Raw genomic sequence first — 27,312 nt, 5'->3', positions numbered from 1 at the left:
GGAAGCAAGCTCAGGCTTGGCCCTGAGCCAGGCTGGGAGACGGAGGGCAGATCAGGCTCCATGCACGGTGGCAGCCCCCGAGGAGGTGGCAGGGAGCTGGCCTTAGTGTGGCCCGGCGGGCCCGGGCAGAGTGGTAGCCTGCAGATGTTCAACCTTCCAGCCACCAAGGGCCGGGGATCCAAGTAGCACCTGTCGCATCGACCGGGTCCCCCGGCCACTTCTACTACTGAGCACGCGCTCTGTGCAGGATCTGTCATTGGCTCCTGCAACTCTCCAGCCCTGCCTAAGAAGGCTGCAGCTTGCCTGTCCTGCTGATTGGCCTGAAGGCTTTCACGCGTGACTCTGATTGGTCAGTGAGGCTCACGCCCTCTCTGCTTGGGTCATACCATAAGGAGAGGAGACGAGGAGAAGAGAGCATCATTTCAGGGCTTTTCTGCTGCGTTCCTTGACCCGCAGTCCACAGTAGCAATTTTGATGTTAAATACAACTGATGTTTATTGACGGAGGGGGAGGGGTACCAGCGGAGGGGCCCCGAAGGAGGTGGATCGGGCGATGCTGCGCCTCCCGCAGAGGTGGTGCGCTCCGGGCTTGTCTAGTCCAGCCCCGCGGGGCTGACTCTGAGCTTCCCACAGCTGCGCAAGACTGTTAAGAGTCTCCGCGATGCTGCAACTGCCGTCGCTCCGCCGACCCCTGCTGTCCCACGCCTGGAGGGGCGCTGGGTGAGTGAGCCCCTCTGCTGCCTGAGTCCTGAGACCGTGGACAGATCCCACGCTGTGGGTCCTCCAGGTTGCAGCCATTCTCTCCAAGGTCCCTATGGCTCCCCTAAGCGCGCGCGGGGTCGCGACTCCACGGGAGCCACTCTCCCAGGGAGAACCTGTGGCGCCTTACCAGGTCTCTCTAGAGCAGTGGTTCTTAACAAATGCTGTGACCCTTTCCTCTTGGTATGGTGACTCCCCAACCGAAAAATTATGCCACTTCATAACCGTGTTTTGCTACTGTTATGAATCGTAATGTAAATATCTAATATGCAGAATAGCTGATATGCGACCCCTGTGAAAGGATCGCTCGGGGTGGCGACCTACAGGTTGCAAACCAATGTCCTAGATGGCCAGTTTTCCTATCCAACAACCCCAGGGAGGGTGTGGCGTCTGGATTTGTGCCCACGCCCCCTTCCTACACTCCTCTTTCTCCTAACGCTGTATATTCCAAATTTGCTGATTCTCCCAGATCTTGGCCGGCCCTGCGTTCACATACTGGAGCCTCCCAACACTCCCAGGGACCTCTCCACCCCACTCCCTTTTTGTTCAATATTGGGCTTTTGTTTTACGGTGGGTGCCATAATGACTTTTATAACGTGTGATGCGGCTCTGCATGGCATGGGACTCATTTTGAGGTTTGCCTAAATCCATTCAGACAAGTTCCTTAATAAATCACCCGGGAGGCAGAGGCAGGCAAGTCACTGAGTGCAAGGCCAGCTTGTTCTACAAGAGCAGGTTCGAGGAGGGTCAAGGATACACGAGAAACCCTGTCTCAAAAAACAAACAAACAAATGTAATGAAGAGACAGGCAAGCCCTCGGGCAGAGAGCTGCTTGCTTTCAGCCAGAATCCTGGTTGCCTTAGTGATGTGTTCCAAGATCATGCCCCAGTATGGCTCATGGCCTGTTTGAACTTGGGTATTATTCGCCATTTCGGTCTGCCTTCCTTGTACAGTTTACACAGCGCCCCCACACCCCTACTTTGGTTACTGTTTGCCTGCTCTGTGGCCTGCGACCCACTGTGTCCACCTCCACTGAGTTGTGGCCTTTTTGAGTTAATCAGTGACCCTCTCCCTGCTCCCATGGGATGGCCTGGGTGAGTTTCAACCCTTCCTCATGTTGTGGGAAGCTATTAGGCAAAGGACATGGGATTGGGGTGGGAGGTGGGGCATGTGTGAGTGGAGCCTGCACCTCTTCAGTTTCTTCCTGCTCTGAGACCACCCACTGCAGCCCCGGGATGGAAGGCTCAGATAGGCAGAGCCTTCTATAGATTCTCAGGTTTACTTTGTACCTCTCCGGGTGTCAGTGTGCTACCAGGTGCACTGCAGTCAAGGGGATCTGGGTGGGGGCAGTGCATGATCAGGGGAGTGGAACTCTGGGGAGTTTTCAACTTAACTGGCCAGAGAGGCATGGACCCATGCATCTTGTCTTCTCTTTCGGAAAGCAGTCCATGTTATGAAGTAGTTTCGGATAGCAGTATCATTTTGCTAGCTAGCTAGCTAGTGTGAGGGCCCCACGCTGCGCCTAGGAGCTTGTTCTGGGGAGGCAGATGTAACTGTAGTTACAGTTGGTCTGGATCCAGATCCCCGCCCTTCAGTGTGCGGCCCCCTAAACTGGTGGGAAGAGGATTTTGCAACTAGTTCTCTGGGCTCCTGCTGCCTGGTTTCTGTCCGGTGCGGCTGGCCTGGCAGGGCGCCCAGAGAGGTTTCTCAACATCAGCAAAATACATTCACCTTTGGGGCAGGTCTGCAAAATGCTTAGGAGAGCTTCCAGCCTGTGCCCGGGGTCCTGGTGGCTTCTTCAATCACAATGGGAACAATACCTCTGGATAGACGTCTTCTCCTCAGTGGTTGAGAGGCACAACCCCTAGGACAGTTGGGGTTATTTATTTAGTCCCTCATTCTTTTTAAGACTTACTTAGTTATGGAGAAAGGGTTTCTCTATGCAGCTCTGGCTGTCCCTACCTCATCTTCCTGCCTCTGGGATTAAAGACATGAGCCATCTCCACAGGCCTTGTTTTGTTTTGTTTTGTTTTGAGACAGGGTTTCCTTGTGTAGCCCTGGCTGTCCTGGAACTCCATTCATAGACCAGGCTGGCCTCGAACTCACAGATCCATCTGCCTCCGCCTCCTGAGTGCTGGAACTAAAGGCGAGTGCGCCATCAAACTCAGCTTCATCTTGTGTTCTTAATGGATTTGTGGCCTCACACTTAACTCCTGCTTTGATGGCAATTTGGGGATTACTTAGTTCAAGAGAATGACTTATCAAAGGTAACAAAACAGGAGTTATTCCCTGCTACAACGTAGCAAATGAAGGCTCATCTCTGTCTTGAGCTGATGCAGCAAGCACAACTCTCTTCTCAAACACAGACCCTAAACTTGACCCTGGTTTCGCCACTGCTCTCCTCTCCTGTGCCATTTGGGGCAATTTTAGTTTCAAAAAATGAAGATAACTTGGCATTTCACCAATTGTGAATTCTGAACTCTCCACAAGTAATGTTAGCTCTATCGGCCTGGGAAACGTGGGGCCACCCAATCACAGCTCCCCCGGGAGGGATGACTTGATAAGAATTGGTGTGCGTGAGTTATATTTGAACTACAGGCTTGGGCGATGTTTTGTGAATCTCTTGATTTCCATAACTGAGTCTGTGAGTGGTGTGTGTGTGTGTGTGCGCGCGTGTGCGTGAGCCACTGCACATGGGGAGGCCAGAGGTAGACAACCTTGGGTGTTGGTCTTCTCCTTCCACCTTGTTTGTGACCCGGTTTCATATATTTTTGTTGTTGTTAGTTACGAGGTAGGCGTGCGTTTCTTACTGGGTTTGTACATGTGTGCTGCTGTACCTAGCTTTACGTGGGTTCTGGGGATTCAGACTCGGGTCCTCCTACTTGTATGCCAAGCCCTTTTTCACTGAGCTGTCTCCCTGGCTCTCAGATATATTCAATTAAAAAGTTGATATTTAGCCCAGAGAGATCTCAGGTGTTAAGAGCACTTGCTTGTAGCTCGTGTGGAAGACCTAAGTTCTAAGCTCTTCTGATCTCCACAGGCATTGTACTCGTGTGTGCAAACTCCATATACAGACACACACACACACACTTAATTAAAAATAAACTTTTTTAAAGAATTGATTTCGTTGGGTAGAGGTGGCACAGGCCTTAATTCTAGCACTCAGAAGGCAGAAGTGGGAGGGTCTCCGTGAGTTCAAGACAAGCCTGATCTACAGAATGAGTTCCAGGAGAGCCAGAGTTACATAATGAAACCTGATCTCAAAAAAAAAAAACCCTAAACAAACAAACAAATAATTGATTATGCATTGAGAGCCAGCACAGTGATTGAGCATTTGTCTGGCATCAAAACGACCCACACCTGACGTCATGTAAACGACACATGAAATACACCTGCATTTTCTCTCTTGACTGGGGTGCCATGCCCAAGCTTATGTGGATGCAAATCTGAAAAGAAATGAAATCCAGCAAGACCGATGGTCCCAAGGGTTGTGGGTAAAAGCTACGTAGCTGAAGTTTCCTCTTCGTAAGCTGTCCTACATTACTGAATGTCCCCAGGACATGGAGCTGTGACTGACACCTGCTAATCTCTGGGCAGAGTGAGTAACTGAGGGAGCTTGCCAGCTAGCCCTTCCTTGTTAGGAGACATTTTATCATGGAATTACCTTTTGGTAGGGGGCTGGAGAGATGGCTCAGTGGTTTAGAGCCCTGGCTGCTCTTCCAGAGGTCCTGAGTTCAAATCCCAGCAACCACATGGTGGCTCACACCATCTGTAATGGGATCCCATGCCCCCTTCTGGTGTGTCTGAAGACAGTGACAGTGTACTCATACACAGTAAATAAACAAGTCTTTTTTTTTAAATTACCTTTTGGTTTGGAGGAGGGTCTGGCAACAGTGGCTTCTGCCCCTTACTTGCCTTTGCTCCAGGGCTGTTGGTGAGTCTTCCTGTGTATCTCGGGGCTGCTTCCAGCACATCCCTGGCGCCCCCCCCTCTGCCTCCCTCCCAGCTCTGCCGTTGTTGGGGGTAGTCTTTGTTCAGTCACGTGGGTTTTTTTTGTTTTGTTTGGTTTTTTGGTTTTTCGAGACAGGGTTTCTCTGTATAGCCCTGGCTGTCCTGGAACTCACTTTGTAGACCAGGCTGGCCTCGAACTCAGAAATCCGCCTACCTCTGCCTCCCAAGTGCTGGGAGCGGTGTTTGTATTTTTGTCATGCATGGGCACAGGCAGTGTTGTCAAGCTCTGGGCCTTTCCGTTGTTCTAGGTACATCTCAGAGTCCTGAGGTGGAGTGTCCCTAACCTCACTCTGCACTCTGCCTCAGTGTCGTCATCTGTATAACAGGGATGATCCTAGCAGCCCCGTCCCAGGCAATGACAAGGGTCACATGTGAGGGTGTGGCACCTGCCGTGTACTCTGTGACCGTGAAGGACCAGGTGGAGCCTGACGTCCTTTGCTTCTGACCGCTGTTCAAGCCCACACTCCTCAGCTGGCAGTGGCACCTGGAAACACACTGCACCTGGCACACAGTAGGTGTTGAACTGTTGCTGTCAAAATGGCCCAGAACGGAGTGCAGCTTGGATCCTGGCTCCACCTCTGAGCTGTGCTGTGGCTCTGTGCAGTTGGCTTGGCTTTACAGTGCAACCTCAAGTTGACATGTGGGAGGTATCAGTAGCAGACTCTCACACGGTTGTCTTGACATCGGGATATTTTGTTTTTTTTTGTTTTTTTGTTTTTTTTCAGTGTTGAGAACCTGTGTGTGTAAAACAGGTACTTACCATGGGGCTGATTGTCCAGCCACCCCCCACCCCCCCTTTTAACATTTATTTTGAGATAGAGTCTTGCTAAGTTGCCCAGGCTGGCCTTGAACTTGCAACCTCTCTGCCCCAGCCTCAGAGTTACTGGGATTACAAACCTTCATCACGAGGCCTTGCTTATCTCTGGGTTTGCATGAGTTCATGGATGCTGAGTTGTTTGACACATGCTCAGCACCCAGAAAACTGAGGCTTGCTGTAATCTGGTGACCCATCTCTCTCCCACAGTCAGCTGCCTTGTGTGGCCAGCCCTGACAGAAATACCGAGGACAACTGGACAGCAAGAGAGTCCTCCAGGATGGGTGTGGTGGCATATACCTTTAATTCTAGCGCTTTGGAGGCAGGAGCAGTCAGATCTCTGAGTTTGAGGTTAGCTGGGTCTACATAGTGTGCAGTGAAGGCTGGGCTGCGCTAGTGACTGTCCGTCTGAGGCATTCCCCTCCTCCACATGGGAAGTGAGTGGTTCCTTTGCACTGTGTGGTCAAGGGATTGACCTGCCCCGTCATCCAGGCTGGCCCAAGATCTCTGAGATATCCTTTGACCACAGACTATATCTCCTGACTCTATAAGTTTGTGCCATTACAGATGAGCTGTAACCAGAAGCTGTAAAGGAGTAATGCTATCTCTGAGTATCAGTTGACTTATCCATAAAATGGGATCACAGTGCAGCCTAGTACATTAGGAGGGTCCCTGTGACCCGATGGTCAGCTTTAACTGTCAGCTTGACACAACCTAGAAACACCTGGGAAGAGAGTCCCAGTGAGAGACTTTCTACTTTGGGTTGGCCTGTAGGGGAATGTCTTAATTGAGTTAATTCTGAAAAGACCCAACCCACTGTGGGTGGCGTCATTCCCTAGGCAGGAGCTTCGGAGCTGAGCATAAGCTCTTGAACACGTATGTGTTCTCTTCTCTCTGCCCTTGACTGTGGCTGTGACCAGCTGTCTCAAGCTCCTGCCTCTGATGTCTCCCTACAGTGACAGACCTGGGTGGTGAACTAACAGAAACTTGTCCCCAAGTTGCTTCTTGTCTGACTCTTTTATCACGGCGTTAGAAAGGACACAAGGACAGTGTCCACACCTCACTCCGCTCAGTGCTCGGCCCCCTAAGAGCTCAGGGGATGAGCTGCACTGTCTTCCAGGGCATCAAGGTGAAGTAGTGCTCATGTCGACTGCCCCGCCCTGGGCCTGTACTTTCCTCTCCTCAGGGGCCTCCACTGCTACCTTAATTACACCTAATTAAGTGATAAGGGGGATTTGCCTTATCAGGCTGCAGATTACAGCTGGGAAACAGGCAGCTAAAGGGAACAAGATAGCCTCTACTTACTTCTTGACCTGGCACTTAGCCAGCAGGAGGGCCAGGCCACAAGCTCAGTCCTGAAGGTCTGCTGTCAGCTCTCACACCCTCACACTTATGTGTGAGGTTGCTTGGAAGAGACACAGGCTGCTTCCGGGAGCTCACTGATTGCTTCCAGATCGGATGCTCAGGCTCTGGCCTAAATCCCCCTGCTTGGCTTTGAGATGATATACAGGAGCCCCCTCAGACCTGAGGCTGGGGTGGGGGACCCACCCGTGAGGGACATCCAAGTGTGATGGGAGGTCTGAGGAAAGGATGGGCCGGCTGCGCTTCTTCAAGGAATGTGTGATGGGGAATGAGCCTGAGGACTCCCGAGGATCTGAGTCTTCATTGTAGAAGTGGTTAAGGTGAGTCTCCCTCGATCCGGTTTTCATGTTCAAGTCTGGAGCTTGGGCCTGCAAGCTGGCTCAGCAGGCGAAGGCGCTCGCCGCCAAGCCTGATGACCCAAGCTTGGTTCTCAGGATCCATGCAGTAGAAGCAGAGACCTGACTGACTCTTAGAAGTTGATTTTTGATCTTCCCGTGTATGCTGTGACACATTAGAAAGAAAGAAAGAAAGAAAGAAAGAAAGAAAGAAAGAAAGAAAGAAAGAAAGAAAACATAGTCCACTCTGCCATATAGACAATCACGGGCTCACTCCCCCATTGGGTAGACCTGTGCAATCGTAACAGATGTATTGTAGTGTGGCAGTGTCATGCCCACCCCTTTTGCAGCAGCCCCTGGTTGAAAGAGGTCCCCTTGGATCGGCTTGTGTCCAGGTGGTTTCTGTGTGGGCGTTCTCTGTTGCATTCATGATGACTAAGTTGCTTAGCTGTGTCCTCCTCAGCACAGGTCCCTGGCACTGGAGAGGCAGGGTGATTGTGTAGCTTTGGTTATGGCATAAGCAGCCTGGAGATAGTGGCGGAGACTTGACTGTTATGTCGGACTCTGATGAATGAGGATGGCACTTTGAACCTTGGGCAGGGTGGAGCCAAGCCCTCTTCCACCTGGTCTCCTCCTCTCAAGAGCCCTGAGTTTGCTGGCTCAGGTTCTTCCTGGTAACCGGGACATCTTCTGCCACTAGGTGGGGGAAGGGAAGGTGGTCTCTGAAGCTTGCAAGGAAGAAGAGCTTTCTGGCTCAGGCCCTGGCCCAGTCCTTAGGGTTGCCAGGAAGCATGAGTTGGGTGCAGACCTTGCCCTGTGCTTCCTCTTTCTCCACAGCGGGAGGATTGAGATCCGGGTTGAGCTCAGAAACCTGTGGAGAGTAAACCACCTGGTGGGCGGAGTAAACCTGTGTTGTTGCTGTGGGCTAACCGAGCTGACTGCGTAGATGGATGGATGAATGAATGAATGAATGAGTGAATGAATGAGTGAATGAAAGAATGAATGAAGAAAACTGTCCTGCCTAGAAAGGCCTTCAGGAATCCTCTTAGAGCTCTCAAACTTCCGGTAGCTACCCCTTTGGCAGACCTCTGTCTCCAAAAACACATTAGATTCACAACAGTAGCAAAATTATAGTTACAAAAGTAGGAATGACAATGACTTTATGGTCGGGGGTCACCACACCTTGAGGAACTATATTAAAGAATTGTAGCTTTCAGAAGGTTGAAAACCACTCTCCTGGAAGCCTTAAGTCTTGCCAAATGATCTGCCTCCATCTTCGTCTAAGCCACTGGAGGGGTGCCTGTTAGTCAGGACAGATCACTAGCCAAAAAGAAAAAAAAACAGCCTGTTGGGAGAAAGGCTTGTTAGTTTTGGAACCACTTAACTCAGGCTCAACGTGATTTTTGAACTAGCCTCCTCAGGGCCTGGAGACGGTCCAAGACCCTGGAAAAGCCCCGGTGAGCCTGAGGTCACAGTGGGCCTCTGCCTTGGGGAGGGTGGAGGGAGGTCTGAGGGACTTCTGTTTCTGGCATTGCTTTGGGGGGTGGGGGAATGGCAGGGAAGAGAGACCCTGTGTGGGCGGGGCATTTGCTGACTTTTTCCCCACCAGAGCTGGATCTGTCCTGAATATGATCCTGGTTGGGGAGGGGTGGGGTCTTTGGGGACTCCTGAGCCTTGGTACATCTATCTATCTGGACCCAGTGGGCGAGGAATGCCTGGCTTGTTCACGCACAGTTGGAGGTGACCTTTGAGGGTACCATGTAGTGTTCTTGGGCTGAGGAAGCAGGCTCCAGGCAGGCCTCCCAGAGGAGTAGATGAGCCCTGCTGGTGGAGAGGGATCTTGACTGGCTGGGACGGTTGGCTTTGATTCATCTGCTTCCAGGAATGACATTGTCCAATGCAGTGGGTGGTTGGGGGGAGGCCTGGAGGCCTGTTGGACTTGGGACCACATGTGAGATTTTTACCTTCCCACTGTCAGCCCCTAGAAACTCCAAACACCTCTCTCCCTGTTGCCAGGACTTCAGGAGGAAGGGACATGGCAGATTTCTCTAGCTTTGCCAGTTAAGAGCTGCCCGGTCTCCACAGTAACCTATTGGGTCTCACTCTTCTGTTCTGGAGCTTAAGGGAGGTAGGACTGGGTCATTGGCCAGACAAGGGTGGGGCCAAGGAATGTGACGTGGCCTCTGGGTGTGGCCGTGGAGGGCGTGGACACCTTCCCTCACCACCTCCAGGTAGATTCTTAGTTTCTCTCTTCGTGAAGATCTGGTCAGCAAATGTCCCTCTTCCTCCTCCTCGGCCATCTTGGCCTTTCCCCCACCTCTCTGTTCTGCCCTTCTTCTGGAATGTGCCCCCTCCAGACCTCCCTGACTCAACCTTCATGGCCTTTGCATTCCTTCTTGGGGGGGGGGGGGGAGGGGCGGGGGAGGAGAAACACGTGGCTGTGGCCGTGCTCCGATGGGCGTGGCTACGCTGGAGGAGGACCAGCCAAGAGCTTTTCTCTGAGAGAGCGCTTCATCTTGTCTGAGCGCAGTCCAGGCCACTATGTTCCCACAAAGCAGCCCTCGGAGAGGCGTTGCTTCTCTGCCCAACTGTAGCATCACCAAACCCGGCCCAGAGAGAGCACTCCTGCTTTTCAGAACCGTCCCCGCAGATCACCCAGCCCGAGCCCCAGGCACGTGGTAACCTACCCCAGCATCTCACACATGGTACCTGGCTTTGTCTACACCAGCTAATCGCAACCTTCCTAATGATGTGACCCTTTACTACGGTTCCTCATGGTGTGGTGGCTCCCCAGGCATAATTTCATTGCTACTTCATTTGCTACTTTATAACTGTAGTTTTGCTACTGTTATAAATTGTAAAATATCTAATATGCAGGCTATCTGATATGTGGCTCTCAAAGTGGTCATGACCCCACACATTGAGAACTGCTGGTCTAGACTCAAATCCAGGTTTCTTTTCATTTCAGCCTTCAGCTAGTCATTGTCATGATAAAATGATCTGCTATCTGGACAGCTGATGAGGCCTGCCCTGGGGCCTGTGCTCTGTTAGTGTTGCCAACATTAAGATGTCCTCTGAGCTGTCCTCATTTACAAAGAAACTGGGACATGTGGGGACATCCCACATCTGGGAAGCGGAAGAGCTGGGCCTTTAGCTCTGGAATGATGGGACACCGGCTGCTGGTGACATTTCTTCTATCTTCCCCTTTTCGTGCTCCTAGACAAGGAAGAAGATGGTGATCATTCACCAACCAGGTCACAGGAATGGGACGTTGGTTCTCTGAACCAGCCCTGCCTGTTGCTGCACCCAGGACCCAGGCCAGTCCTCCCAAGTTTGTGGTCCATATTTGATGCCCTTGCCCACTTGAATGCCAGGTCTCTACTGAGGGCATCTCTCTGGCTCACACTGAGAGACTCAGCCCTCATAGGCTACCTGTTCGGTGTAGAGAAAGCCTGACTCTGTGAAGTGAATTTCAGGAAAAAAAAAAAAAGAGAGAGAGAGAGAGAGACAATGGGTCTCTAACATATACAAAATGGCCGGGCGTGGTGGCGCACGCCTTTAATCCCAGCACATGGGAGGCAGAGGCAGGCGGATTTCTGAGTTTGAGGCCAGCCTGGTCTACAAAGCGAGTTCCAGGACAGCCAGGGCTACACAGAGAAATCCTGTCTTGAAAAACAAAACATATACAAAATGACTTCAGGGGGTTGGTGGCGTCTTCTCATTCAGTGGCTGTAGAAACAGACTTAGAGCAGGCGAGTCATGCACCCGAAGACACACAGGGGTAGGCTTATGATTTCTAAGTCTTAGACCTAAAGCCAGTTGTCTCCCCAAGCCCCGGACTTGCTTTGAGCCAGCCCAGGGCCACCGTGGAGACACAGGAACTGACTTAGTGGCTGCTAACCAGTCTGCTTTCCCCCCATGCTTGTTCCGTTCCCAGGCTGCGATGGAAGCACACCTCCTCTCTGAAGGTAGCCAATGAGCCCATCTTAGCATTCTCTCAGGGAAGCCCCGAGCGGGATGCACTGCAGAAGGTAACAGGGAGAGGGGGTGTCCCGAGGGGCATGGGACAAAGAGAGGCAGGAAATTCCCATCCACTTTTCTGTCCCATTCTGTTCCCCAGGCTCTGAAGGACCTGAAGGGCCAGACGGAAGCCATCCCCTGCGTTGTCGGGGACGAGGAGGTGTGGACCTCCGATATACAGTACCAGCTGTCGGTAGGTCGGACAAGGGCAGGCAGGGCTCAGCCTCACCTTGTACTCAGACCTCCCCCTGGAAGCTCACGGGACTGCCTGTATGGGTCATTGTTTCTCTCCCAGATTTTGAATTCTGTGGATGCCTAAAACTTCTAGAATCAGAGGGTGCCATGCACGATCCATTCCTGAGGCACGTCCACAGCAAGGAGCTTGGGAAGGGTGTGGGCGTCCCCGGTGGCTTCTTCCCATAGATCAGTTCCTAACTGGAGTTCAATCCCTCTAGAAACCAGCATGGCCTTCAGCAGACCAGGGAGCTCAGAGGTCTCACAGTCAGAGGCGGGAAGAGGGAAGGGCTAGCCTTTTTGCCAGTGAGTCTCCTCAGACAGAACTCCATGCGCACTGTGTGGAAGAACTAGATTACCTTTCTCTGCATGCTCCTGCTAGCTTTGTGACTCTGAGCACAGGGCACCTGTGGAGGTCAGAGGACAACTTTGTGGGGTCGGTTCTCTCCGTCCACCTCTGCTTTCTGGGATATTGGAGTCACATCGCAAAGCTTGAGCGGCAAGCGCCTTTACCCGCTGAGCTGCCTCCCTGGCCCGTTGGAAGAGCTTTTAAATGAGGCTGGGTGCACAGCTTCTGGGCACAGAGAGCCAGGGAGGAGGGGGGAGTTGCCACGGCCTGGCAGTTGAGCTGGGTGGGATTCAAACAAGTCCGAGTGACCACAGAAGCTGATAATTCACAAATGGAGCAGAACTCTGTGGTGTTGGCTTTACGTATAAACGGTGACACTCCCCTCTTCTTTCAGCCCTTTAACCATGGACACAAGGTGGCCAAGTTCTGCTATGCCGATAAGGTGAGTTCCTGAGTCCCCGATGACCATGGTGGGAGTGGACCGCACCGCCTTTTCCCTGGCCCTGGAATCTTTGGGCCGAGTCTGCAACAGAACCAGACATGTACAGGTTAACTGGAGCCAAAACCTAGCTGTGTTGACCAGGGCAGTAATAGCACCAAATATTCCCACTAAAGTGCCCACCCCTTGGAGCTGACCTGAGGAGGGGGTCTTTCAGGGATGGCGTAGATTCTGTAAGACAGTCTGAGCAGTTAGATACATAGATGGAAAGGCAGGCCGAGAGATAGAGATAGAGAAAGAGAGAGAGAGAGAGAGAGAGAGAGCGCCAGCCAGCCCATGGGAGTGGCTGGTGCTACATGGTAATGAGGGCTGGTGGGGTCTGGGTCACCTGTAGCTAGTATGTGTGCCAAGCCGTGGTTCTGACCCCAAGGCTGGAGTGTCAGAGATCCCGAGGGTGTGGCACCTCCTTAGTTAGACCATGGGAGAGAGTGAGGCAGGAGCCTCAGACCTCATGATAACAGCAGGTTGTCTATAGCAGTGTGGACAGGACTTGGGGGCGCCTTCTGCTGGTAGCTAGTGGTCCCCCCTGTGTGCCCCGCTGTGTAAGGCAGAAGAGAGCCCTTTACCTCTCTCTCCAGGCCTTGCTCAACAGAGCCATCAATGCTGCCTTGGCTGCCAGGAAAGAGTGGGACCTGAAGCCCATGGCAGACCGGGCCCAGGTCTTCCTGAAGGCGGCAGATATGCTGAGTGGGCCCCGGAGGGCTGAAGTCCTTGCCAAGACCATGGTGGGACAGGTGAGGATGGACAGGCCCTGTCAGGCTCTGTCAGGCCGTCAGACTCCATTCCTGACACCAGACATTAGCTGAACAGCTTCTGTGTGCCAGGAGCTGTTGGGGACTTGGAGATGCTCCCCAGAAACAAGGCTGAGGAGACAGGATGTAACATAGGTTACCAGATGCGGCCGACAGTGGTGAGCCCATGTGTCCCACCATGGCCTGTCACCTCCCCTTCAGTCCTGCCATCCTACTCCGGGCCACGCCTTTGTCATTTCAGGCCCTCCTAGTGGCCAGCCTTCTGACATCACTGTATGGCACTGCCATCCACAGAGGTGTCAGGCAGCCTGCACAGCCAGCCTGGGACACATGGGGCTCACACGCGGCAGGTCGGAACTTGTGCCAGCCTCTCTGCTTTCAGCTCAGCCAGGCCCCTGCAGCCCTCAGTGGGAGCTCTTAAACAACCACAACGTTGCTCCTGACCCAGGGACTGCCAGGGTCTCTGCCGGGTCCTCATCCCATTACCTTGGGCCCCTCTACCCTTCTTCTGTCTTTGATGGATTGAGTTTGGGCTTAGCAGGAGTCTGTGGGGAAGCTCAGGCTCCCTCTGGCTCTGCCCAGTGTCCCCTGCCTAGAGGGGACTCTGACCATCTGGCCTGGCTCTATTTTGTCCTCTAAGGGGCTTCCTGGAATTCCAGGCTCAGAAGGGCCATTCTGCCCCAGTCTGGAGCCGTGTGTGCGGTGTCAGTTATAGTTAAGCTCAGGCTGCAGCAGGCTGTTAATTGTATATTTACTGTCCATGTGAGAGGTGTCTTGCTTGATATTCATCTTTAAGTTGTCAAATGAAAAATGGGATTTTGAGAAATGGTTTTGTAGAGTGAGCAGCACACTGCACTGAGGACGGAGTCATGGAGAGAGGTTTCGTCTGCTCCAGGAAATGCTCACCTGAATTCCTTAAGAATTAACAGCCACCAAAACCCCAGGCTGCCCACCTGCTTATCCAGCTCTGTGATGAGAGCGCCCTCTGCTGCGTGGAGGTGGGATGACAGCTCCTCGCCTTCCCTTCAGAGTTGAGATTGTGATGAGAGAGACATCGTCATGTGTGGTTGTCACAGCCTTTTTTGTTTGGCTCGAGATTCAAGGGATTTTAGGAAGCACCTTTAAGGTCTTAGTCTGCTACACTACACACTAACAATATGCCAAAGAATTATGAACCGCGTACCTCTGCAAGATGGTCAGTAGGTGCTGTCCGGTCCAGCGTCACTAGACGCTGATGGACGGGAGGTTCGGATGTCTGAGAATCAGGTCCTTTCCCTCCTCAGTCCCGGGGCCAGGCATGGTCAGCCCACTGGAGGTTTTGTTCCCTTCTCTGAGCTGGCTCTGGCCTGTCTGGTGTCATTGAAGCTGGGCCGCCATCCTAACAGGGCAAGACCGTGATCCAAGCAGAGATCGATGCTGCAGCCGAACTCATCGACTTCTTCAGGTTCAACGCCAAGTTTGCCGTGGAACTGGAGGGGGAACAGCCCATCAGCGTGCCACCCAGCACCAACCACGCAGTGTACCGGGGGCTGGAGGTACCACAGGGCAGGCAGTGAGCCACAGGGCCTCCTGGGAACATTGAGTTTCACCTCACAAACTGCCTCTCCTTCAGGGCTTCGTGGCGGCCATCTCTCCCTTCAACTTCACTGCGATTGGAGGCAACCTGGCAGGTGCTCCGGCCTTAATGGTGAGGACCGGGGCCAGGGGCCAGTTAGCCACACCCCGGATCTCAAACAAACCCAGTCTGCCCATAGTTATGGGAGAAGTACAGAGGGTAGCAGCTGGGGCTGTGGATACGTTTTTGGGTTCCAGCTCTTGGTTTATCTTACAGCCTTGTCCATTTGTGGGAGACCGGGTCAGAACCCAAGCTGAGAGGCACAGTTTCCTCCTCCATTGAGCAGGAGCAATGGCGCGCGCGTGTGTGTGTATGTGTGTATGTGTGTGTGTGTGTGTGTGTGTGTGTCAGGGCTCACACCATCAACTCACAAAGATTGAGATATGCTAGATGCCAGGCAGGTCCAGCCAAGACTGAGCCATGGATCTGACAGCTGCTGCTGCTGCTGCTGGTGACCTGGAGGGCTCATATGTGTGGCAGCCATTGACACTGTGTGCTGACGATGTCAGTTAACTTGAAAAGCTATGAGAGAGGTGGCTGCCCCTGTGCCTCTTTGCCAGGTTTCACCTGAGATGCACATCAGGGACTTGTAGAGGGACAGATAGGAATTTGGAGTCTGGAGCTCTGAACTGAAAGCCACAAGGTCTTCTGCCATTGTTGGGAGAAGGCGCCTGTACCCGAGGGAGCTCCCAGGCTGATGTGGGGGAATCCAAAAGCCTGCCAGGAAGAGAGCTGGTGTTGGTCCAGCAGCCTGGACCTTAGGCATGGCGTTTGTGCTCTCTGTGCATGCACAGGGACAGCCTCGTGCATTGTAGATCGGGCCCTCCTGGTGCCTATGAGGCTGCACGTGCTCTGACTCAGCGCACGTGCATGTAGTGTGTGCGTACTTGTCCAGCCACACCCTGGGATGTCCCAGAACACTGGGTTACAGTCGTAACCTGGAATGAAGGCAAGACTCGGCCCAGGCTTGCAGGGAAAGGGGGCCCAGGCCAGAGTCAGAGGTGAAGACTGGGGTCTCCATGGCAGGGGCCTCTGGAAAACAGTAGAGACATTGTATCAGTGAGCTTGGGTAGGGTCTGAATCAGGTTCCCATAGGAGTGACCGTGCTGTGTAGTGGGGTACATGCTTGGTATGGTTGGTCTCCCGCCACCTTGTGAATCATGTTTGACACCTTTATGACAGGGCAACGTGGTTCTGTGGAAGCCCAGTGACACTGCCATGCTGGCTAGCTATGCCGTCTACCGCATCCTCCGGGAGGCCGGCTTGCCCCCCAACATAATCCAGTTTGTGCCAGCCGACGGGCCAACCTTCGGGGACACAGTCACCAGCTCAGAGCACCTTTGTGGCATCAATTTTACAGGCAGTGTCCCGTAAGTCCCTGAGGGGTGGGGTGGGACATGGGGTGTAGGGATATGAGCTGATGTTTGGGGCTGTGAACCCAGCCGTCACACACTGACCTTGCCCACTCCCTCTGTGTGAGCATGGGCGAGCCACTGTGCCGAATGAGAGTGGAGGGGTCCCTATCTTGGTGAATATTTGAAAGGATGGAAAAGGTGAGCCATTGTGTGGGCTGGAAACAGCCCATGGCTGAGGGGAGCCTCCCACCACAGAGGGCATGAACGGGTGAGCTGGAAACAGGAGATGCTGGGCCTGCATTGTGGAGGAGGCACCCCGGTGGAAGGTTGGCTAGGCAGAGATGAGGAGGTAGGGACAGGGTTATAGGAAGGAGGAGGATACTGAGGGTGCTTGCTGGCTAAGCCTGTGATACTTTGTAGGGCGTGTCCCCTGGGTCTGGAGGGTGGAGTCAGAGGGGCGGACCAGGCATCAGCATGCAGACTCAGCAAGTGTCTTCCAACTCCCGAAGCACAGAGTTCTGTGTCAAGGCTGGAGATAAGTTAGCTATGAGGTCGAGGTCCCTGCTTGCCACCTGTCCACTCCGCCTCCCTTGGTCCCATCTTTCAGATTCGGCCCAGCGGCTCCTAAGAGTCTTCCGAATCTGCAGAGGTGTGTCTGGGCTGCGCTCGGAAGGTGGTGGGAGACGCGGAAGGTTCTAGGGAATGGTGTAAGCACTGTACTGCTTCAGGCTGGGGTTGCCCATTGGATCTAGGAGGGGCTAGCTTTGTTTTCTTGGATTCCTAAGAGCCATAGCCCGGACATGTCTAATTGGGAGTGTTTTATCTTTTAAACCTTATATGGCGTATGTTCTGGTCCCCCTGGGCCTGCATGTCTCATTAGCTAGAAGCTAGACAACAGTTTGCAACTCCCCCAGACCCTCTCCATACCTGGGTCTGTGTATCCCAGATCTGCCTACCGTTTGCCCTCTTCTCCCGTCTGTACTCTGTCCTAGGATCCGGCTGGAGGTGCTTCAAAAGGTCAAGAAGTTGGGAGCTCCAGGGATTGGGATAATAGCTATAGATCATGTAGAGATCTCAGAGCCTAGGGCATAGTCCACAGAGCAGGGTGGTGAGCCAGTGGTGGTCTGCAGCCAGGGTCTGGGTCCGGGACAGTCTGGCCTCGGTAGGAAGAGGGATTGATACTGTCAGGCTTGGGGGCAGTTGAGTCATGTGTAGATCGCTGACTGAGGAGCCTTCTGGTCGAGTGGGTGGAGCTGACTGGGACAGCCCCGTGTCCCATTTAGCATCTGCAGCCCTTACTGTGTGGCACCTGCAATGGTGTCTCTGCACCCTCCATGCCTGGTTCGCCAGTGTGGGTGGTAGCTTGAGGAGTGCTGACAGGGCCTTTTCCCCAGAGGTCTGTTCTGCCAGTGCTTGGGTCTCTGCCTGTTAGCAGGCAGAGAGTGGGCCTGGCCCCCTGTTTGCTACGCTCTAGCAAGCTGCTAGGCCGAAGGTAGCAAAGTCATAAATTACCGTTAGCTGCTGTGCTGGGTGATTAGCATTTTTATTGTTTTGTGGTGTTGAGGTTGGTCACAGTGAAGCCCTGGCAGGAGGCTTGTGTCTCAGGGGCGGCAGGTCCGGGTGGCCTGAGCTCTTGGTTTGGTCTGTCAGGCCAGGCCCTGGGCCAGGATGTTCCCCCCATAGCCACCAAGGTGTGTGTTGCTTTTGAGTGACTGCAGTGTGCCCAGCCTGAGCCTAAGTTCGGGCTTATTCTGGAACGCCTGTGGGCCGAGCTCATTCTTAAGGTGAGGTGCAGAATTGGAGGCTTGGCGACACTAAGCCATAAACCCAAGGTCACACAGCCCTGTGTCAGAGCCGGGACCAGCACTATCTGTTTTCACATCTGGGCCTTCTGGGTGTCACCCCACCCCCATCACAGCTGCCAATACCCACTTAGTTCCTCCTGGTACTACCGTGACCCCTGCATACCCGCCTTAGGCATTTCCCCCAGGTCTTTTAGCCTCTTCCTCTCGTGGCTTCTTGACACTGTGTCTCTTGGTTCTAGCACCTTCAAACACCTGTGGAGGCAGGTGGCCCAGAACCTGGACCGGTTCCGTACCTTTCCACGCCTGGCTGGAGGTGAGCCCCGCCCCTCACACACTTCCAGGGACCCCCCCCCCCCTTCCTGAGCCATGATGAGCAACCAGGAGAAAGAGAAGGGTGACTGGGATCTTCTTGGGATCCTTTGAGCCAACAATGGGGACTTCTTTATCAGCCTGCACAGTGACACTCCCCCCCCGCCCCCCGCCGGAGCCATGTGTGAGCATGGAACACCTAATCATGCCTGTGGCGGGGACTGAAAGCTGTGTTCCTTTTTAGACCTGTGTTGGTAGCACACATGACTCGGGGCTGCTGTGTGGAAGGCACGGGTCTGAGCAGGGGAGGAAGGAGCCCATTTGTGGGTGTGGAGGAGGGGAGACAGGAGAGGAGGAAGCTAGCTGAGAGGACAGCAGCGTGGTCTCTCATCAGCAGTGGTAACTCTCCTCCTGAGAAACCATTCTCTGATCACAAACACTTGATGCACATTGTGAGGCAAAGCCAATGGACTCTCCTCCTCCAGGGCTTCTCAGAGCTTTTAGTACTCCATTTATATCCTCAGAGAGTATAACTGGCTATGCAGTATTTCCCAGACTCCCTGGGCCACGGAACCCCATTTTGCACAGTCCCCATGGCGCCAGGAGTTGTAGAACACACTTTGCTGAGACCTCAGCGAACTTCTGCCTGGGGTGCACTTGACAGTAGAAGCCCGGACTGATGATGGCTCAGCCTTCTAACCCCTAGTGTGAGGTGGGACCCATGGGAGGCCCTTCCTGAGTTAGCTGGCCTCTGATGTGTGCCTGGGTTGCCCATAGCAACTGAGCTTCCCAGTTATGGACTTAGGAACTCTGCAGGGGAGTGGGCAACCTCTCCTTCCTGCGGGCCATGGCCCACCCTGAAGCCAGTGGCTGCATCAAGGCTTCTCAGTGTATTCATCTTTGAGATGGGGGCAGGACAATGGCAGTGGTCCTCAAGACTTGGGGAGACAGTTAGGTGCTTCCTCCGGCACTTGGCAGGTGGTGGGTGCTTTGGGCTGGCTGATGTTACTTGTTCTTTCTGATCCGGTAAACTGAGGCTGTAAAGTGCCATGACCTGTCTGAAGGTCGTCTGTAAAGGAGTTTCCCCGGGAGGTTTCAGGAAAACCTGGCCCGCTTTTAGGAATGGGTGGGCGAGCCCTTGGGAGCTTGGTTTGTGGTGGTCCCCCCTCTTGTCGGTGTCACCATTTGGTTTTCTCTGTGATGGGGAGTTGGTGCCTGCCGATGCCCTGTGTTCTCCTGTTCCCTCCCCCAGCCTTGCTTCCCCAACTAGGGAGTGGAGCAGGTCTGGCTTGTGGCTCCCTCTTCCTGTCTTCTGCTGAGTGTGGCGCTGTGGATGGGTGTGGGTGGTGGTCCGGGCCACACCCAGTGATGGCCACACTCCGTGCCCTGCAGAGTGTGGCGGGAAGAATTTCCATTTCGTGCACAGCTCGGCCGACGTGGACAGCGTGGTGAGCGGGACGCTGCGCTCCGCATTCGAGTACGGTGGCCAGAAGTGCTCAGCCTGCTCGCGCCTCTACGTGCCGAAGTCGCTGTGGCCGCAGATCAAAGGGCGACTGCTGGAGGAACACAGCAGGATCAAAGTGGGGGATGTGAGTGGGGCCTTGGCTCTCACAGCAGGTGGCTGATAGGATTGGAGGTCGCTTGCTCAGCTCGCTCTCTCCAGCAATTTGAGTGCCTCCCTGCGGCTCTCTCTGGCTCTCTGAGGCTGGGTCCTTCCTTGGGGGCTCTGTGCTTGTGGGGTGGGGTGCATGTAGGAAAAAGGGTCCCTTCCTCTCTGCCCTACAGTGTCTCACTTTCTGTCTCTGTCTGTCTGTCTGTCTGTCTGTCTCTTCCTCAGCCTGCAGAGGACTTTGGGACCTTCTTCTCCGCAGTGATTGATGCCAAGGTAGGGGGTGAGATGCAGTGCTTTCTAGGGGAGGGGCACTGGGCACAGATGAGGGACAGAGTGGGACAGGCTGGTCAGTGTTGCTGGTAACTATACATGTGCCTCCCTGGCTTGGAAGAAGGCCAGATCATCCACGGCAGGAAATTGTCTGCCCACACTCAGACCAGGCTCAGCAAGCCCCTAAAGTGTGCATGTGTGCATACACTCATGTACGCACACATACAGGCAGGCCCCACACGTGTACTTGAGAGCACAGCTCTGAGACCATGATGTAGGTATGGCCTTGAAAACACATCTCTGTAGCCACATGCCCGGCATCCCTGCTAAGAGCGTGTTTCAGTGTAAACACGTCACGATGTATGCAGCTTTCTGTGTGTCTGTCTCGGAATCTGTTGGTATGTAAGGACTACTGTGGTTTGACCCCACGTGTTCTTGCCACCTGCTACATAACTCATACATATACATATACCCAGCTTCCAAAACCACAGCATACTCATTCATACACACACGCTGAAGACATACGCAACATACACATATCACGCATGCACTTAGGTAAACACAACACACACACTACATCGACACAACCACATACCACACATGCATTCAGACAGAGACACAAATTAACATACACACACATACTCGTGTGGACCCTTCTCTGTGTCCCTACCATGGCTTAGCCAGGCCTTCATTGTCTCCAACCCTGTTCCCCCTCACCTTTAGGCAGAGGTATTTTGGGGTGAATACCGGGTGGGGTAGGGCGGGGCGGGCAGGAGGTGGCTCTCTGATGCTCCCACTCATCCACCCTAGGCCTTTGCTCGCATTAAGAAGTGGTTGGAGCATGCACGTTCCTCGCCCAGCCTCAGCATCCTGGCAGGGGGCCAGTGTAACGAGTCAGTGGGTTACTACGTGGAACCGTGTATCATTGAGAGCAAGGACCCACAGGAACCCATCATGAAGGAGGTGACTGCATCGGGCTGGCCTCGGGCATGGCGTCATGCTGTTTTCCGATGTTGCCTGGTTTTATGGCTGACAGGAATGGCTCACAGCCGGAGGGAACGCAGGAGCTCAGGCCTGTCCAAGACTCTGTCGCTGTCAGTGCTGGCTGTGGCCTAGCAGCACACCATTGCCACAGCTACTGCAGCCCCTGTGGGCTTGCTGGCTCACTGTGGTGTGGTCATGGCTGATGCCTGAGATGGGATTGGGGTGCAGGGCCAGAGAAAGCACACCCTTAGTGGGAGAGGAGCCCCCCAGGAGGGAGGATGCCTTAGTACGTGTTGTGCTAAGCCTCCTGCGCTCCCCAGGGCCTGGCTGCTTTATCTGAGGATATGACAGGGAAGCCAGAAGGTTCTGGGTCTTCTGCCTAATGGTCAGGAAGCCGGACACAGAGACCAGAGGGGACCTGGAGGAATCGGTCCCTCTTTGCCCCTGCTGTCTGGGCTGTTATGTGGGCTGAAGTCTGGGATGCTGGAGAGGGTGACCAGATGGAGACATCGTAGGCACTAACCCCTCTCTTCTCTCCCAGGAGATCTTCGGTCCTGTGTTGACAGTATATGTGTACCCAGATGATAAATACAGAGAGACGCTGCAGCTGGTCGACAGCACTACCAGCTATGGCCTCACGGGGGCAGTGTTCGCCCAGGATAAGTGAGTGGCCTCAGCCCTGGGAGCAATGTTGTGTACCCGTCCTTGCCAGTTCAGCGCCAACCTCACCTCCTGGATGCAGTTTCTGCTAATCCCTCATCTGCTTTCCCTCACAGCGTTCCCTCAGTCCTCTCAGCTGACACCTAAAGGCGGACTGCCCCAAACGGGCACACCGCAGTCTGGCTTGTTAGATACATAGCTGTCACGAGCCCCTGGTGACCATCCCTGTCTGAATCTCCAGGGACAGGCCTGGGGACCTCATGATTGACCTGTTGGGGGCCCCACTGAGCTAGGTGACCATCCTGCCCCGTGCTGCAGTGGAAACAGATCTGATGTGGGTGGGTCCTGCCACCCTAACTTTGAATTTTTATATTTTTCTTCCTCCTCAGCCCCATAGCCACTCTGTCTGCCACTGATGGAAGTGCAAGCCCAGGAGGAAGCATAGGCTCTGGGTGTTTGCTGTGCTCTAGTGAAATGGATGAGTTAGACTGGAGACCTCCGTTACCCACTAGCCCCCCATCATCCCGCTAGTTGTGACCTGACCCCCTGTCTCTCCACCCAGGCCTCCCTGTGACTCCAGAAGGCCAGTGAGCTAACCCCCTTCTCGGGAAAAGCTGAGCCTCAGGGCCCACTCTAGCATCCTGTTCCTAACATGGCTGCTTGCCTAGTGGGAGCCAGTGTGGGCTGAAAGAGGGGTTGGAGGCCACACTTGGGGCTGGCGGCCCCCCATGATCACTGTCCTGTCTCCTAGAGCGATTATCCAGGAGGCCACGAGGATGCTGAGGAACGCTGCTGGCAACTTTTACATCAATGATAAGTCTACTGGGTCTGTGGTGGGCCAGCAGCCCTTCGGGGGCGCCCGGGCCTCAGGTGAGTGGGAGGCGAGTCTTGGTCATTATCTTGGGGGTGTAAGTCGGAACAGAACAGCTCACTGTGGGGTGTATGGATGTTCAAACAGTCTTTTCAGGAGCTTCAGAAGCTAGGAGGCTGTTCTCTTATTATACCAGGGAGGAAACTGAGGCGTGCATGGGGAGGGCTGTGGACGTTAGCATCAATGCTCACTGGTCCACCTCCAGACTCAAAATCACCTGAGTCCAATGCTCTGAGGCTCATAGGTGAAGCTTGGGCTCGGGAGAGGCAGTGAATAGCCAGCAGCTACAACCCGCTAGTGGTAGCCAGGACCAGAACAAGTTAATGGTGAATGTGATGTTTCTATCCATCTATGCGGCATATAGTGTTTAAGTCAGCTAATCTGTCTCTTTAGATGTGTGTGTGTGTGTGTGTGTGTGAGAGAGAGAGAGAGAGAGAGAGAGAGAGAGAGAGAGAGAGAGAGAGAGAGAGAGAGGAGTGTGTGTGTGTGACTAAAAAGCATTCAAAGCCGTTAGTTCTAGGTCTTTGAAATATGTTGTATAATTGTCACCCATACTCACCCTGTGGTGCAGAATGCAGCACCCCAGGACTTGTTCCTGTCTGCAATTCCTAGCCTCTAGCGACCACTCTCATTGCCAGCTTCTGAGATCAGTACTTTTGGGTCCTGAGAGAGCGCACCATTTTGGTGTTTCTGAGCCTGGCTGATTTCATACAGCCTATCGGCTCCCAGTTCCCTTTTCACGACTGAATACTATTCCACAGTGTGTATGTACCAGTTTTTTCAAGCACACATTGGTCAGTGGACTGTTTGGCTGTTCTCTTTTCTTGGCAGTTTTGCAGATAGAGTGGAAGTGAATGTTGACACACAGAAAACTCGTCAGTGTGCGGATTTTGTTTTCTTTCCTGGCTAAATATTCAGGAGGGATTGTTGTCGTATTTATTTGTTTATTTATTTATTTAGGCTTTTTCAAGACAGGGTTTCTCTGTATAGCCCTGGCTGTCCTGGAACTCACTTTGTAGACCAGGCTGGCCTCGAACTCAGAAATCCGCCTGCCTCTGCCTCCCAAGTGCTGGGATTAAAGGCGTGCGCCACCACAGCTCGACTCTGTTGTCTTTTTTAAAGAGCAATTTCCAAAGCATTTCTCATGATCCTTTAGTAACTTGCCCTCCCTATGCAAGGCACAAGTGTGTGTGCATGTATGCAGTTCCTGTATTTGTACTGGGGGCTCCCTCTCCTTTTGTGTGTATTAATATTTTCTCTCTGTGTTTTGATGCTCTGATACTGGCTGCCTATGTATTTACAGCTGTTATTTTCTATTTCTGGTTTAACTACTTCCTCATTTCTAATCTCACCCTCCCTCTCGCCTCCTCGTCCAGTTTTAGTTTAGAGTTTACTTTATCTGTTGTGAGCAACTCCCGTGTCTTCAGGGGGTGAAGTGTCTATTAAATGATGTATAATTAGATCTTGTTTATTTATTTACTTAAAAATGAGTATTTTGGGGGGATCGGGTATGATGGCACACACCTTTAATGCCAGCTCTTGGAGGGCAGAAGCAGGTAGATCTCTGTGAGTTCAAGGCCATCCTGGCCTATGTAGAGTTCCAGGCCAACCAAGGCTGCATAGTGAGACCCTGTCTCAAAAAAAACCTTTGATTTAGTTAATGAGTGTGTGTGTGCATGTATGTGCTACGGTGCACGTATGGAGTCACAGAACACGTTGTGAGAATTAGGGCTCTCCTTCCACCATGTGGGTCGTGGGGACCAAACTCAGCTCATCAGGCATGCCGGTGAGCGCTTTTACCTGTTAAATCGTCTCAGCAGCCCAGGGTCTTACTGTGTTTTGTTTTGTTTTGTTTTGTTTTGTTTTGTTTTGAGATAGGGTCTCACTCTTTAGCCCTGGCTGGCCTGGAACTTGCTCTGTAGATCAGTCTGGCCTTGAACTCACAGAGATCCACTTGCCTCTGCCTCCCAAGTGCTAGGATTAATACATTTTTTTTTTAGGTAATGAAAAAAGTATGTTCTGCATATGAGTAACAGGCCACGTGTGTGTAGTTACCGGGAGAATCCAGAAGATGGCGACAGATCCCCTGAGCTGGAGCTGCAGGAGGTTGTGAGCCACCTCATGTGGTTGCCGGGAACCGAACTCTGGTCCTGTGGAAGACCAGGAAGAGCTCGTAACCACAGAGCTCCCTCTCCAGCCTGGGTCTTGGTTTTTATTAGATCCATTCACTCATTATGACTTTTAATGGCAGAATTTTTAAAAGTTTTATTTATTTCTTTTATGTATGTGAGTAGACTGTAGCTGTCCAGATGGCTGTGAGCCTTCATGTGGTTGTTGGGAATTGAATTTTCAGGACCTCTTTTTGCTCAGGTCATTCCCTCTCACTCCAGTCATCCCCGCTCACTCCGTCAACCCTGCTTGCTCAGTCCCTGCTTGCTCTGGCCCAAAGACTTATTTATTATTATACATAAGTACACTATAGCTGACTTCAGATGCATCAGAAGAGGGCATCAGATCTTATTACAGATGGTTGTGAGCCACTATGCAGTTGCTGAGATTTGAACTCAGGACCTTCGGAAGAGCAGTCAGTGCTCTTAGCAGCTGAGCCATCTCGCCAGCCCCTTAATTGCAGAATTTAACCCACTTACATTTATGCTGATTAATGATAGCTAAGGCTTGGTTCTTAGCTATAGTAATATAGAGAATAGAATTATTATAATTCTTCCTCTCTTACCTACTTCCTGTGGTTGAGTGATACATTCAAATATTGTGTTTTTATTCTTGGACTGTCTGTCTCTTCCTTTCATGTCTCAAGAACAGCTTGGCTGGGCAATGTTGGTTTTGGTTGGTTGGTGTTTTATTACGTGGCTACTGTGAGCCTCAGCTTCTCACCTGCCCTCTGGCCGTGCACACTTGGCCTCTGGTCATGCACACTTGTGACCCTGATATGCTCAGCAAGCCCTGAGCCTGTGAATATGTTTAGTTGCTATGTCTCCAAGCCTCTTAGCAGGGTATGTTGTGGACAGAGCCACCATTTACCCCTCTAGCTGCCAGCCCCGTGCTTCCCTATTCACCATGCTAGCTCCCCTACCCACCACCTCTCTCCCGCTGCCAAGAACCATCGTGTGTTCTCTTTCCCACAGGAACCAATGACAAGCCAGGAGGTCCCCACTACATCTTACGCTGGACATCACCCCAGGTCATCAAGGAGACTCATAAGCCTCTGGGGGACTGGCGATACTCCTACATGCAGTGAGCCCAGGCCAGCACCTCTGTTGTCAAGCAGATGTCCATCCAGGTGACTGACATCTCTGCACTGACCCCCTGTTCCCCACCAGCTCCTCCTGGACTCTCTACAGCTGAGCTGGACCCTGTCCTGGCCACTGGGTGCCTGTCCTCGGAGTCAGGTGCCCAGGCTTCGGGTCATATTGGGGAGGATCAGCCCAATCCACCCAGAATTCTCATCCTCTACGGAACGTCCTGGTACCTGGCAGGTTCCCCGCCTGTCTGCTTTTCTCTCCTCATCCTGGGCCTGGTGACTCAGAGGGCCTCAGAACCTAAAGGGATATTCTCAGGACCCTGTCAGGGAAGGAGACAGCTCTGGTGTCTCACCTCATCACTCAGAGACTCCTGACCTCGGCCTTGTCCCCTACACATGTCCAGTGAGATAGGAACTCAGCCAGATGACTGCAGGGGCACCAGCTGGCTTTGCCCCTTGGTCTGTGCTAGCTCCTCCTGCAGGGACTTGTATCCAGCCATATGCCTTTAGTCCCATGTGCCTTCCTCCAGGGTGCTTGTGCATCCCTGAGCCTTCATCCCTCCTGGACACCTACTGGGAGTGACCAGTGGTGGTCATCCCATACAGGCTGAGTCTGGGAAACCTCGAGGCGGGCCTCCATTCCATACTCTTGTGGGATGGATGCAGCCAGCCCAGTGGTAGCCAGGGAGAGTTCCTGCTTGGGTCCTGGATAATCAAATGTTTCTAGTGGCTTGAGAGCACACATGTCTTTTAAAGGACATTTGCCTGGGGTCCACATGGAGCTGGTATAGCTGTCACCAAGGGCTACCCCCGCCACGCTGAAGGGTTGGGTACCAGTATCAGGGCCAGCTCTGCCTTCTGCTTCCTTTCAGGGTCCATGTTGCTTCCCAGGGAGCAGGACTTGGCTGCAAATGTCCCAGTTCTGCAGTTGTACACTGTGAGGGGGTGGGGCTACTGCCACCCGAGGAAAAAAAATGCCAGATATCTACTCAAAGTGGCCATGGAGGGAGGGGAGGGGCAGACTGGTTTCTCATTCCTAATCTAATGAACTGCCAGCGTCTTGTCACGTGGTCCTGTGTGCTGTCGTGGGAGGGAGGAGTAACTCCGGAGCCCAATGGCTAGGGTTAGAAATGGCTTTCTGTCTCTCCCCCCCCCCCCCCCCGAAAGTGGTCATCAAAAAAATCATGTGATTTCTCCAACCTTCCATGTCTAAAATGGTGACAATTCCATCATATGCACAGAGGATCAATGGGCTAATTCCTGTGGATTTCAGACAAAATGATCAGAAATGTCACCCGTTCGTTTGTTCTCCTACCAGTATGTGCTGTGGTGGCTGATCTTATGTGTCACCTTTGCCTGGCCACGGTTCCCAGAGACCTGGTCAGCCACTGTGGAAGTTTTTATGATGCTGCAGTAAATACGTGGGCAAAATACTTAA

General features: G+C 53.0%; 1 protein-coding gene across 1 annotated transcript; it reads left to right on the top strand.

Moving 5' to 3' along the window:
- Nucleotides 1-430: 430 nt before the first annotated feature.
- Nucleotides 431-27,312, top strand: Aldh4a1 (aldehyde dehydrogenase 4 family member A1). The gene is made up of 15 exons (XM_021161587.3): nt 431-719; nt 11,218-11,311; nt 11,401-11,493; nt 12,278-12,325; nt 12,961-13,116; nt 14,520-14,669; nt 14,747-14,821; nt 15,932-16,119; nt 18,149-18,222; nt 19,611-19,807; nt 20,056-20,103; nt 20,911-21,063; nt 21,626-21,747; nt 22,496-22,614; nt 25,759-27,312. The coding sequence occupies exons 1-15, from the start codon at nt 661-663 to the stop codon at nt 25,869-25,871; spliced, it is 1,689 nt and encodes a 562-aa protein (XP_021017246.1). The 5' UTR covers nt 431-660; the 3' UTR covers nt 25,872-27,312.

This window comes from Mus caroli, unplaced genomic scaffold (genome assembly GCF_978045245.1).
Source record: "Mus caroli unplaced genomic scaffold, Mus_caroli_1 scaffold_6, whole genome shotgun sequence".
Taxonomy (NCBI): Eukaryota; Metazoa; Chordata; class Mammalia; order Rodentia; family Muridae; genus Mus; species Mus caroli.
This window is presented reverse-complemented; position numbering and strand designations above follow the sequence as displayed.

Bases quoted from the DNA above. Each gene is read 5' to 3' on its own strand.
- Aldh4a1 (XM_021161587.3), top strand. From the start codon at position 661: ATGCTGCAACTGCCGTCGCTCCGCCGACCCCTGCTGTCCCACGCCTGG. The intron at 11,312-11,400 runs GTAACAGGGAGA...TCTGTTCCCCAG, and splicing joins AGCGGGATGCACTGCAGAAG to GCTCTGAAGGACCTGAAGGG. The intron at 16,120-18,148 runs GTAAGTCCCTGA...TCTTGGTTCTAG, and splicing joins AATTTTACAGGCAGTGTCCC to CACCTTCAAACACCTGTGGA.